This window comes from Crocuta crocuta, unplaced genomic scaffold, assembly GCF_008692635.1.
Source record: "Crocuta crocuta isolate KB4526 unplaced genomic scaffold, BGI_CrCroc_1.0 scaffold160, whole genome shotgun sequence".
NCBI lineage: Eukaryota > Metazoa > Chordata > Mammalia > Carnivora > Hyaenidae > Crocuta > Crocuta crocuta.
This window is the reverse complement of record NW_027527591.1, coordinates 1,993,866-2,008,620: the sequence shown is the minus strand read 5'-3', so window position 1 is coordinate 2,008,620 and position 14,755 is coordinate 1,993,866. Positions and strand designations below refer to the sequence as shown.

General features: G+C 32.5%; 1 protein-coding gene across 1 annotated transcript in view; it reads right to left on the bottom strand.

The window, feature by feature from the left end:
- ERBB4 (erb-b2 receptor tyrosine kinase 4) overlaps nt 1–14,755 on the bottom strand; it is an 830,995-nt gene that overhangs the window by 30,653 nt on the left and 785,587 nt on the right. The window contains exons 22-25 of the mRNA XM_077770965.1: nt 12,396–12,471; nt 7,853–7,999; nt 5,709–5,806; nt 4,185–4,355 (exon numbers count right to left, since the gene is read on the bottom strand). Of these exons, the coding sequence (XP_077627091.1) occupies nt 4,185–4,355; nt 5,709–5,806; nt 7,853–7,999; nt 12,396–12,471 (492 nt within the window). The remainder of the gene's footprint in view (nt 1–4,184; nt 4,356–5,708; nt 5,807–7,852; nt 8,000–12,395; nt 12,472–14,755) is intronic.

The window sequence follows — 14,755 nt, the reverse complement described above, 5'->3', positions numbered from 1 at the left end:
AGGACGAAAAAATCAGATCTGTTAATGTAGTTATTTCTTAGCAGATCTGAAAGAAGAGGAAAAAAAAAGCTTCAATTATCCTGAGAGATCCACCATGGGTCACCTTCTCCACCAGTGTGCAGCAAGTACAATTCCTTTGTCTTCCCCTGGCCTGGATAATTGAGAGTTAGCTGATATGTTTTTAAAGAGGTAGAACATTACATCTTTAAAACTATTCATCACGAATGAGTGGATGATCTGAAATCTTCTCTATAAAAATACACTGAAGATTTTAAATTAAATTTTATAATATCATTAAAGCTAAAATATCTTTAGTCACATCAAATTATTGGCTATTTTTATTCATTGTTCCTGCATTTGGTATACAATTCATATGCCAGAGAAATATAAACCTAGGTAACTCAAAAGAAAAATACAGAGTTTTTACCCACATGAACAGAGAAATATCTGCCCAGATATTCAAAAACTACAAGGATTTAATTCAAAATACCAGGCATTATGTATTTAAATAAATATATCAAGAGAGAAAGAAGGCAGCCATTGAGCCTAAAACCTATGGAAAGACTGAATACACAAATGTACAATGGCTATATTATACATAAACACTGAAGTCTAATCCCCAACTTAATAGCAACTTGCCTGGGAAACCATATCTATAATAAACAGGCCAGGAAGCCAGTCCTGCTATGTAAGGTTTTCAGGAAGCCAGATTGTTACCTCTAGCAGTAATCTAGCAAGCTAAATAATAACGTATGTAACAACTGAACCAAGTCAGGCCTTGAGTAACTAAAAGCTTCTCTAACTTTTGTCACCACTTTCAATTTAGGACAAACCAGAGAAAGATAAATATGTACCTATAACTAATTACATAGGATGCCCTGCTTCTAATTACCTACCCGCTTCCAGTTTCCCCATGACGATAGCCTCTCACCAAGGCATACTTGAAGCCTTCCCTTTCCTCCTCTATAAAGCTTTCCCACTCTTTTGTGTGCCTTTGAGTCTCTGCCAAAATGCAGGTGGCAGTGGTAAAGTCCCTTGCTACAACACACTCTGAATAAGGAGCCTTCACTTTTTTCATTTGTTTGGTCTTCATTCATTTCCACGCTATTGAGCATCCCCACACATCTATCAATGGGGAACAAACTTAGGTATCCTAGAAAGATAACCTTCATGATATTCTGAGCAGATATTTTTAAGTTTATTTATTTTAGGGAAAGAGAGAGAGAATCCCAAGTAGGTTCTTGGGAACTGTCAGCACAGGGCTTGATGCAGGGCTCAATTCCACAAAATCATGAAATTATGACCTGAGTTGAAACAAAGAGTCAGATGCTTAACCGACTGAACAAGCCATCCAAGCATTTCTGAACAGATTTTTAAATCTTCATTTTACAAATGTACAGAACTGAAGTTTGTAGATGTTAGATAGCTTCTCCTGTTCTTCTATTTTCATCATGCTAGAGAAAGCATTTTTGGTATATTATTATGATAAAAGTATTTGAGATAGTATTAAAAAGGCACCAAGAATAACAATAATAATAACAACAACAGGTCTAAATTTGTTGGGTGTTTTTTAGCAATACTTGAATTTGTATCTATCAGCTTGCTGGATAAATGTCAGCTCTGTATTTTTAATAGATTCATTGTCTTAAAGTCAGAACATGTATCAAACTACATATAGAATTTGAAATAAAAGCACCATAGAAGAAATGACATCTATTTCTTATTTCCTTTAAAAAACACATCAGCAGAAGTATTCAGTCGAGTAGTGACTGAATCAAAAGGGTTTCATAGATAGTATGTAGAAAAACTTGCTATTTTGATATTGACCAGGAAATAAGTAAAAATGAAATTTGAGTGATGCTAAAAAGAGAATAAGCATTTATTTCCCTGGCACTTTTTAGAAGGTAATTGTTTAACAATCACATAAGTTAACTACCACTGTATTTATTTACAAAAGAAGAAACAAGTTGTAAAGGTACTAAGAACATTACATAAAACTTATCAGCTAGTGAGCAAAAGAGTCTATATTTAAAAACCAAATTACTTTTTGGTTTCAAAGTTTAGCAAATATGCTCAAGGAACACTTGATTAAAATTCACTTTAAGATATTCCCTTACCATGTAAGTTGACCACAGAATGTAAAATTGAAGTAATTTATTTTCTAACTATAAAATAATATAACTTAGCTTTATAGGAAGAAGTAGGGAAAATAGCATTTGCACAAATTAGAAATTGCCATGGAATTTACATAAAACCAGATATTATTTTAAATAGGAAAACACAGATGATTAATAAGGCTTTTAAATGCTTGAAAATAAAATGGTATTTAAGCGCAATTCCCTTAACAAACCTGAAAAACTAAAAAGAATCCTACAGATAACATTATTTAAATAATAATGTGGAATAGGAAATGATGACTGAAGGCCAAATAATTCCTCATGTGGCTTCTACTTTGTCTCACTAATTTCATTTAGTTAATTCAAACCTTTATTAAGAATTCCTTGCATCAAGCATAAATTAAAATGAGCAGAAAGTTGAAATCTGAGAAGCCTTATGAAAAGAAAAAGATTCAAGCTCTTGGCCCTATAGCATTTCATGTTAAGGACGGAAAACTCTTTTCTGAAATGTCTCTATTTTAAGAAAAGTAATAAATTTTGCCATATAAAATTATAAATACCAAAGTTATAATTTGGTCACATTGCTAAATATATAGAGGGGGGAAAGTTGCTTTCTTTATACACCTTAAGGACTTTGCTCCTTCCCATAAACAAGACTGATGTTCAATGACTAATGATTTAATTTGTAAACCTTTTAGTTGTTTCTCCCCATTGGGATGCAATGACATATTTTTCATAAAAAAGAAAAATTGAGGTATTTATTTGCCTTTTTCTACATCAGCCTTTTTAAATGGGGCAAATGAGCAAAAGGTATGGGGCAGTTTGGAGGATGCATTTCATCATCACCCAGGGAATTTCTCAAACTGCATGTATCGCAAACTTTGAGGTTGAGGTCAAGAAAAGCAACCATATCATGAAAATCACATATCCCAGTAACTTTGAAGCAACAGTATGCGTAGTGGAGGTGAACTGCCTACATTAGAATCCTACTCTTCCCCTGGCTAACTGTAGGACACCAGTCAAATCACTTAACTGTGACAAGTTTCTTCATTTGTAAGATGGAGATAATGATAATAGAACCTAATGATATTGTTGTAAGGATTAAGAGTCTTAATATACATGTGTTGACACAGAGTAAACACCAGGTGAGTGTTATGTTATTATTGCTGTGGATCTGAAATAAAGCAAACAACTTCATTTTGGGAAATGAACAGCAAGTTGAAAGGTTTCTTATGTTCATGGTCAAGACAAATAGGATGCTGTTTGTTCCACTAGCTATGATAATGCTCTTGAGTGAAGGAGGCTGGACACTTCTTGAAGCCAGGGATTATGTCAAAATTCCTTGAATCTCAAGTGTCTAATCATGCCTTACATACAGAAGTACTCAACACATGTTGAGTGAATATCCAATATTTTTAAAAAAGTAAACAAATGGATGAACACATGGGTTGACAATTTTCAGAAAAAAGAATGACAGTCATATAGAGTGTGCTTAATATTTAAAATTAAATGCAAATTCTTTTCAGAAGCTTTGTTCAAAACCTAAATCTACATCTTAGAAATGATTCAGTAGTCCTCCAAAAATGATTGATATAGTTCAAAGTATTGCAGTTTTCTATTTCTACTTCAAAGTGACAGAAAATATTTAAGGTCTCTTGAGTGAAAGAGATTGTACTTGTATCACCTCTTGACTAATAAGTCCTACCATCTTTTTTAAAGAGCCTATCTCGTTAAGATTTTTCATTTATATAAACACAGAGGTTTTTTTTTTTATTAGCTTGAATTGGTTGTCAATTTTTAAGATGAAGATTTAACTAACATAAGACAAAGACAGCATTCCTCTTTTTGAAATCTTAAAGATACTTCAGAGTATATATTGTATTACCCATGCTTCTGTTTCAAAATTAACTATATATGGCATATCTTTCCCTGGTATAGTATGTTTTTAATCTAGGAATCATACTGAATTGAGCTGTATAATTATTTTGTAATTCTAGTGCTTATAATATATTTGTACTATCCATTTCTCAGAAATCATATGGGCGATGCTATATAATCATTTCTTACCCTATTGGAGTCAATTCTTGCTCTGGAAGTATAGATGGGAGGTGGGATGTTGAAAGCCTGAGGGACCAGGTATTCCTCAGCATCCATCATATCTTCCAGGTCCTCTTCATCCAAGAGATTCTGAAAGAACTTGCTGTCATTTGGACTAGGAAGCTTCATGCGATCGTCACCCTAAAAGTTTGCCCACCAGACAAACAAACAAACAAAAAAGATTCTTCTTTTCATCTTAAATATTATGGACTTGGCAGCAAATTTATGTAATATCAAAACAAGTGGTTGAAAACTCATGCACTCGTTTAAAATAATAATTCTTTAACACATTTACCAGTCACGAAGGAGCTTGTAACATACTGAGATACAACATGGTAAGGTAAATACATTTAATATATTTAATAGAATGTGATGAATGCCACTAGAGATGATGAAAGCAGTATGCTATGGCTCTTTTGAGGGAGTCATATTCTATTTCAGACCTGAGAATAACGGTAGGTATCATTGCCAAGATGTTTGAGCTGTGACTTTAAGAGTAAATGATAAAGGACAATTGACTTCTAAATCTTTACTGTATTTTATTGGGTTGGTTTGATAGGGTAGAGTTATCAGAACACATGGGCTCCATGATTTGTTCTATAGAATGACACTGTTAAAGTGATAGCTTTCAAAATCACAGCACAAGTGGCAAATAATATAAACGAGTGTGGGAGAGACACCAAAACCCTACTCTTTTTTGCCTCCTATATTTCTTAAATATGATTTTTTTATTTTTAAAAATTATGTGACATTTTGTAAACAAGTTGTTTATGCAAGTTAATTCGGGGGAAAAAATAACTGGAAGCTACTAGCTTCTAAAACCTGGCTTTTATCTTCATGTCAGACTATTGATAGGAAGATAAATGCTACCTTGTTTTGTTGAGGAAAATTAATTCAGTGTAACCCAAGGTCCACTTGTTTATGATTTAGGTAAAAATAATCATAGAGAAATATAATACTTAAACTATCCAATCCAGGTTTTCTAGTGTTTAATATAAAATGTTCTTTTGGACTGTTATTTGATTCATAAGTACATCAATTCACTGGAATCTGAATTATTGCTTGGATACTGTATGTCTCCCATAACAAAACAAAATATATTTATAAATATTTTTTAGGAAATTAAATGCAATATATTGACACTTTTAATTCACTGTCTTCAACCATGAACAAGATTAAAACAAAAATCAATCTTCCTTTTATTCTGAAAAGGGAAGATTATAGTAATGGACATGACTTACCACATAATGTTAATAAAAAGCAGAGTGCTAAATGGCTTGTCTGAGGATAAGGACTTTTTATGTATATGGATAATCATAATTATCTGGCTGTTCAATAGCAGAGGCACTTGAATACTAAGAGAAGATTCCTAGAAGGGGTTCTGACATCAAGTAAAAAGCTCTTTTCCATAAGTCATTTCACATGATATTCTGCTTAGTTAATCGACTTATGAATGGTGATTGACACAGCTCCAACGTCCAGATATATACCAACCTGAATAACTAGGTATCTTTGAGGGTCTCGAGCCATCCTCGAAAATTCAGCAGCCAGTTCTTTAAATTTAGGTCTACTGTCTGCATCAATCATCCAGCCTAGAAATTCACACATAATAAAAGAGTCACTGTATCCATAATTAGGAAGAAATAGAATGTAAATTTTATGAAAAGATAGGCTGTTTGAAAAACACTATTTTAGTAATAATGATCTAAAAAACAAAGAAAGCTAAAGAAAGAAATAATCCAACAGGCAAGGTTCTATCTCAAGCAGTTTGTTAATATTCATAAGTAAACATAATATAATATAGAATAATGATTCTGTTGATCTAATTTAAAATTAATTTTTCTTCTTAGAAAACATAACCTGGGTAACTATAGGAACTTACAGAGTCTCCTATCTTTTTTCTTAAGTATGGAGAGAATGTTTTCTTTCTTTTCTTTTCTTTTCTTTTTAACTTTTCTTGGATGGCTATAGAGTAGGTGATTGGGATATAGTTTATTATTTTGTACAAATTTTAGTTACAGTGCACACCACCAACACAGAGGGGGTGGGGAAAGGAATAGAAAGCAACTTTCTCATGCTATTTTTTTCCTGGTGGGAAAAAACCAACGCAAAGTAATGTTTGTTCAGCACTAGCCATTAGCTTATCTAAGTACTAACCTTTGTAGCATAAAAATACTATCAGCAATTTTCAAGGTATGTATTATTATTTAGCTGGGAATCTAGATAAAGTGGGTCTTATCTCCCCAGGCTCCTTTTAGCTGATGAGATCACAAGAATAAAAGCACCAAGCTTTCCTTGATTTTCTTGCCAAATGACCCTTTTGTAAGGTATTAAAACTCATAAAAGCCAGGTAAAACTCCCTGTTAGGCAAAATCTGTTCCTGATTTTTCATTGTTTCATCACAGTATCAAAATGAAATATCTAAGTCATTTCTTATGCTGGTTATGAGATCAAATTATATAATGTATGCATGTTTTTAAGGTTTTTTCCAAATATGATTGCTGAAGATATTTGACCCAATAAAGCTATAAAGTGTCCTTTTTTTCTCTGAGTTTAATTTTTATTCTTGTTCTGGGAAGTCTTTGGGTGTCATTTCATGTATCATTAATATCACCTGATATTTTTCTCTCCTAACAAAACTGTGCTATATGCATTCATTTGTACATACACAGAAAAATGCTGTTGATGCCAAGATGCTAATGAGAAAATAGATGTTTCTGGAATTATTAGAACCGAAAAAGGTTAACTTCACCAGGAGGTATCCGTTTCTTTTTAACTAAATATTGAGTAAATAGAACTACGCTTAGAGAAAAGGGCATTCTGACCTGAACTGGAAAGCACATTTTTTATTTCTTCCCTCACTGTCAGAATGTATCACACATGTCATGAATATAAATCTGAGTAGACCTGGGCCCAAAGTCTCTTATTAATAAGATGCTTATTCACCTTCACCAGTTTGTTTCTTTGCTAACCCTGTGTAAATCAAAAGGGGAAAACCCCAGATTACACAAGAAAGATTGCTGAATGTTAATCTCACTTAAATTAACTAGGAAACTCCAGAGACTTCCTTAATTCTATTTAAATTAAGAGCAAGGCTGCCAAAACACATTTATAATACATATGTGTCTGGGGCATAGAAAGGAGAAAAAAGTTAGAGCATTTGATGTAAACAAATGATCAAATTGAAAAGAAAGTAAACATTCATAATCTTTTTATTTCACTATAGGCTCATGTCTTCCTACTTTCCATTCTGCCCTGCTAATTTCCTGCTGACTAAAACTGGTAAACCTAGTTCCTTTTAATTCATTTTTTAAACTATCAGTTTCAAGCTGTCTTTCTTTATATCCAGATCATTTGTTTAGACTGCTATTTTCCTATAAAGATTACTAACATTATTGTGCCTAATTACATCTCTTTATGAAAGACAATGTGATTGTCATGGAAATGATAAGAATCAAAGTGAAATGAATAAGAGTGGGAGTCATATAATTTTGACTTTGTAACGTGGAAGTATGATATTGCTTCCTGTTCACTTTTATATTTTTCAATGTACAAAAACATTATGCAGGTAGATTAATCTGTACAATTGCTTTACTAAGAGTGATGATGGTGATGATAAAATTATTTTGCAATCTTACATTTGACCATGACCATGTACACATCAATAGTGCAGATAGGAGGCTGGGGCAAACGTTCTCCTTTCTCTAATAAATCCGGGATTTCTCTGGTTGGAATTCCATCATAGGGTTTTCCTCCAAAGGTCATCAGTTCCCATATGGTAACTCCTAAATTGGAGATCAAATATTTACATCAGCATTTTAACAACATACTTTGAATAAACCAGCAATATACCAGTGACAAAAGAAAGCTCCCTAGAAGCCGATCAAAAACAGACTAAAGAAAGGCTGTTCAGATTTCTATATTCATTAGTAGAAGCCAATGCAAAAATCTTTGTGGGAAATTCAATTATCTTATTATTGTCTTGAAATTTTCAAGGGGCGCCTGAGTGGCTCAGTCAGTTAAGCCTCCGACTTCGGCTCAGGTCATGATCTCACAGTTTGTGGGTTTGAGTCCCACGTCTGGCTCTGTGCTAACAGCTAGCTCAGAGCCCGAAGCCTGTTTCAGATTCTGTGTCTCCCTCTCTCTCTGACCCTCCCCTGCTCACCCTGTCTCTCTCTCTCTCTTTCTCTCAAAAATAAAATAAAATAAAAAACACAAAAAAGAAATTTTTAATGAGTAGCAGAGACAATTCGGAGTGGTTATCAGAATACAGAATCTTCCTCATTATTACTTGTAAGTAATGTTAATGTTTGCTAATTCATGTTACTTTTCACTATACCACATTAGAGCCTATCAAACAATTTATTATAAATATGTATATCCAGTATTAAGTAAATATTATTATAGGCAAAATCTGATGTTGACTAATTTTGAGATTAACCTCTTTGCTATTAAAAGCCCTATAGGCTAACCTGTGGTGCCAGAATGAATAACTTATGATTATGGTAAATAATCGTGGCTCTCTCTTTAACTCACCCAAAGAGAACAAATGGAAAAAAACACACAGATTTATTTCTTTAATACCCGTGAGAGCCTGAGAGAGGAATGATCCATATATAACAAAATACATGTGAAGTAGGCATCACAAAATTGAAAGGAATCAATAATAGTTGATTCCTTAGATAATGAAATCACTTTTTTGAATCACTAGAACAGTGATTCATTCTGTAAAAGCAAATACTCTAAACATTAACATGCAAGTAGCTAGCTTTGATGAAAATGATTCTCATTTGAACAATACTACATACACTACAGACCTCTTCTTCATGATCTAATAATTACACAATTAAGAAGTTATCTTTTCTTAAGGATAAGGATTGTAAGTTCATAAAAAGCTATGTGTGCATAAGAGTCTCACCAAGTAAATTTTGATTGGTGCACATAATATGCAAAATATGGTTTAATATAAAATCTATTAATTAGGACTATGCTTTCTTTTCCACTTCTATCTGTAATGAATTATATATTCAAGCTAAAGTCATTTTTAGCTCATAACAGTTATCATTGACTAATAATAAAAGTACAAAGCTTAAAATATAAACGTATATGTGAATTGCAAATTATCCTTTATAATACTATCATTAACAATTACCTGATTTTTTGTTAATATTTATATTTTATGATTATTAGGTATAATGTAAAAATGTAATTTTACACATAATTTAACTGTTCAATCTTTATTAAATCCTACTTATGAGGCACCTGGGTGGCTTAGTCAGTTGAGTGTCTGACTCTTGGTTTTGGCTCAAATCATGATTTCATGGGTTTGTGAGATGATGCCCCATGTAGGGCTTCATGCTGTCAGCGTGAAGCCTGCTTGGAATTCTCTCTTTCTCTTTGCCCTTCCCCTTCCCTCTCTCTCTCTAAAAATAAATTTAAAAACTTAATTTTTTTAAACCCTACTTAATTTTGCATATTAAAGAGTGACTTTTTAGAACCACTGAATCATTAAGATTCAGTATCCGTGAAGCAGGCTGGAACAAGAAGTGGATGGCTGTCCACTTATAGTGGACATTTATAGTGAAAATTAGCATGAATTAAGTCAGTCAATATAAATACATATTTATAGAATATGTATTCAAAGAAGACTTTTTATCAACTTATGTATGCAGTTATAAAAGACAGAATACATGCTCTTCTATCAGAACTTATAAGAAAAATGCAAAGCAATTAAAAATAAAAAATAACAGAAAATATAATATACAGAAACATAAATATAAAAACAAATTATAAAAAAACAAAGACATAAATAAAAATAATAGAAAATATAATAAACAGAAACATAAATACAAAAGCAAAAGCAGGAACATCAAAACTCCCATTTCTGCCAATAATAATACAATTATATCTTTTTAGGAGTGAAAGATGCGGTTAAACAGAGATGCCTTCATGTAGAAGGACAATTCCAGAAAACTGAATCAGAAACATTCTCAAAACACACAATTCTATCATTCAAAGATATAAACCATAGCTGATGCATATTTATGTTTATAAAAATAAAGATGCACCCAGTGCCAATTCTCTACAAAGGTGCACTATAAACAACGTGTTTCTCTCTGCCTTGTATACCTTTTGCAATCAACTATAATATATCATAAAAATCTTAAAATGCCTTATGGATATGGGTTGATGACCTGAGCTGTATTTCTTTATTTTTTTTTAATTTAATGTTTATTTATTTTTGAGAGACAGAGACAGAGCATGAGAGGGGTAAGGGCAGAAAGAGGGAATCACAGAATCTGAAGCAGCCTCCAGGCTCCAAGCTGACAGCACAGAGTCCCACGTGGGACTCAAACCCACGAACCTGAGATCATGAGCTGAGCTGAAGTTAGAAGCTTAACTGACTGAGTCACCCAGGAGCCTCACCTGAGCTATATTTCAAAGCTGAGTACTATCTATCTATCTATCTATCTATCTATCTATCTATCTATCTATCTAATCTATCATCTATCTATCTATCTATCTATCTATCTATCTATCTATCTATCTATCATCTATCTATCATCTATCTATTTATATTTGCCTGCTTACTTATTTTAGAGGCTGTTTAAAATTTGTCTACAGTAGACTGCTACATTTAATTCAGCGATATATACATAGGAAAAAAGGGAAAAGAAAAAGAAAAAAGTATGTGATATATATGTCATAGATCAAAATATATATGTAATATATAAATCTATCATATAAAATATAACCTATGGATTTATCTATGTCATATAATATATATGCTGATTTGTACCATATAATATATGCAACAGATTTATGTTTCTATTTAGTCCTTATAGTTCACTAACTAAATTTTTCAAGCATTTCCCTGTACTTTTTAAAATCTCATACACTCCATATTTTCTACTTCTAAGCTGAGTAGAATACATGAGGCCTTCATGGAAATTTTAAACCTGTAGCATACATGTATGGAGGAAAAAAAACACTTTAAAGAAATGTCTTAACTTTTTATTTTATTTTTATTTTTTAAATAATTATATTTGAGAGAGAGATGAGATAGAGAGACAGAGAGAGAGAGATACAAAGACAATGGGGGAGGGGCAGAGAGAGGGAGACAGAATCTGAAGCAGGCTCCAGGCTCTAAGCTGCCAGTACAGAGCCCAACACGGGCTAAACTCAAGGACCACAAGAAAGATTATGACTTGAGCTGAAGTCATACACTTAACCACTGAGCCACTCGGGAGCCTCTTAAGTTGTTTTTTTTTTTTTTTTTAAAGATAATTTGTGCTTTTCTAGATAAGAGGTGTAAGTTATTTAGTGATTGAATAGCTTAAATATTTTGCCTAAAAAGCAATAACAAAGATAAAACTAAGTATAAATTTGAGTAAACTAAATTGTACCATGCTTTCAAGACCCACCACCCCCTTTTTACTGAAATGAGCATTATGCTTTTAATTTGTAAGAAATATTGGTTTTATTTAAACTTAGAAAAAGTGTTAATTCATTCTCATTAATACCTGGATGAACTCAGGTTGTGAATAGACAGATTTTAAGTATCTCATTTCAACAATTAAATTAAATGCAATTAAATGAATGTTCTAAGCTTAAAAATCACATTTTTCCAGTTTATATTATTTACTCTTTAAAATGTCTGTTTATTCCAAAGTAGTTTGTAAATTAAAATCAAAGCTGCAATTAGCAATCTTCTCTTATTTCTCCCCTCACATTTAGTGCTTTCACCTTACTGCTTTCAGTGATTGTTCTTTGTTACAATAACTTCTTTCTTATTACAGAACAGAAATTCTTTAATTTTAACATGTCTTCAAAGAGTTTTTGAAAATTAAGGCCATGAAGTTCTATGACATTGTTCCTAAACTAAAGTTGGGTTTTTTTCCTGATCAGAAAATTTGCTACCAAACCTAGGGTTATGGTAGACAACTCAACTGAGATATTAATATATTACATTATAGAGAATCAAGGAATAAAGAAAAAGGCAGATAACAATATTATTTAGTTTTTTTAATAGAAGAGCAAAGAGTTAATTCCCTTAAGAAACAAGGCTTATAAGTAGGTATTTCCAATACAATAAAATAAATTGGTTTAAGATATTTTACATGAACCTAATATACTTAATTTTGCCTTAAAACCCTTAATTCACAAGGAAGATTTATTTACCATAACTCCAAACATCACTCTGATGGGTGAACTTCCTGTAGTGTATACACTCCAGCGCCATCCATTTAATTGGCATCTGAGAAATAAAAAGAGAAATGAAAAGTCAATGTTTTATAGTTATATATAAAAAGTCATTTCTAGGGGCGCCTCGGTGGCCCAGTTAGTTAAGCGTCTGACTTTAGCTCAGGTCATGGTCTCACGGTTCATGGGTTTGAGCCCTACATCGGGCTCTGTGCTGACAGCTAGCTCAGAGCCTGGAGGTTGTTTCAGATTCTATGTCTCCCTCTCTCTGTGACCCTCCCCTGCTCACGCTGTGTGGGTCTCTCTTTCTCCCTCTCAGAAATAAATAAAAACATTTAAAAAATTTTTAAAACAAGCTAATAAAAGGAATTTCTATAGTCATTTCTCAAAATATGAGTTTCTGGGCTTGCCTCGGTTATATTTGTTGATTGTGTGTATAGAAAACATAAACATAATAATAATAAATTTTTAATTTTTAATTTATTTGTTTAATGTACATCCAAGTTAGTTAGCATATGGTGTAACAATGATTTCAGGAGTAGATTCCTTAAGGCGCCTTACCCATTTAGCCCATCCCCCCTCCCATAACCCCACCATCAGCCCTCTGTTTGTTTTCTATATTTAAGAATCTTTCATGTTTTGTCCCCCTCCTTGTTTTTATATATATATTTTTTGCTTCTCTTCCCTTATGTTCATCTGTTTTGTATCTTAAATTCCTCATATGAGTGAAGTCATATGATATCTGTCTTTAATTTTGTTTGGATAATACACTTTAGTTTCATCCACATAGTTGTAAATGGCAAGATCTCCTTCTTTTTGATTGCCCAGTAATACTCACATATATATTCCACATCTTCTTTATCTATTCATCCATCAGTGGACATTTGGGCTCTTTTTATACTTTGACTATTGTCAATAGTGCTGCTAAAAACATTTGGGGTGGCCCCTTTGAAACAGCACACCTGTATACCTTGAATAAATACCTAGTAGTTAAATTGCTGGGTCATAGGGTAGTTCTATTTTTAATTTTTTGAGGAGCCTCCATATTGTTTTCCAGAGTTGCTGCACCAGTTTGCATTCTCACCAGTAGTGCATAATAATAAATGTTATTTTTTAATACAGGGAACAATGAATTGAAATTTATAAAATGTGTAAAGTGAACTAATCTAAAGATATATTTATTTTTAAAAGTTTCATAAACAATTACAAGTAAAATAATAAAATAAGTATCACTTTTCTATATTTCTTAATGTTCAGCAATTAAGTAAGTTACTAGTTATTATGACTCAATACTATTCTAAACATCTAAGAAATGTGTTTCTAAAAATATGGTCTATTACATTTTTGCCCCCAAAATGAGACGTCTTATATTTTCAGTTATCCTTTCTTTGACCACCAGTACAATTGACTCTTTCTACCCTTGGCCTTTCCTTTTTCCTCTCATATAATTTGGTCACTGAAAACACCTATAATAACGAATTCCAAATTTAGGCTTGTTTTGTTCCCCAGCCACAAATGATGTCCCTTGTCTTGGTTAGCCAGTATTGAAAATATGTACCACTTTCAAAATAGGAATTCTATAAAAGGATATGAGAGGATCAGTACAAATCTATCACCACTACAAGAAAAACAACTCACATACCCTGCTGATGATGGGTCAGCAGAGTAAGTTTCAACTAGGAAGGGAAGCATTATACAGCTGGAAATAAAATTAGGTTCTACAGAATAAAGATAAACACTTCTACTTTGCAGTTGAAAGCTTAAAACTAAATAGGTCTTGGAAATCATGAGGTTCGCTGCTCACCAAGGTGATATCAAGGTAACTCTATGACAGAATCATGGCATTCAGTGAAAGGGAACAGAAGACACATTGAAAGTAATTTCCCTATGGGCAAGGAGTTAGCTGACTTTACGGACTATGGACATTGTGTTAGAGAAGTAAGTTTAAATCACAGGTGGCTTGATAAAGACTTAATGGTTACTAGGCATTTAAAGCTATAATGAATCTTGCTTTAGACAAATCCTGCAGTTGTATGTTCTCAAGACAAGTCAAGTCATGTGATTATATTATAGACTTCTACTTTGCAATCTTGTAGTGAATTTCAAAGCTGTGGCCTCAAACTGCTGCAATTTGGTAGTAAACAGGCAAAATAGTCTAATAAAATCAAGGAAATGTCAGGAAATACTACAAAACTGAAGGTTTTTTTTAAAATTTTGTTTTCTTTTGTCTTGTGATAAGATTTGAAGATAAATAGTTATAAAGAGATCATATAAAGTTATATAAAAATCATATACTACATGATACATAAAATCAATGCTAAGCATTTGAAAGCCTATCA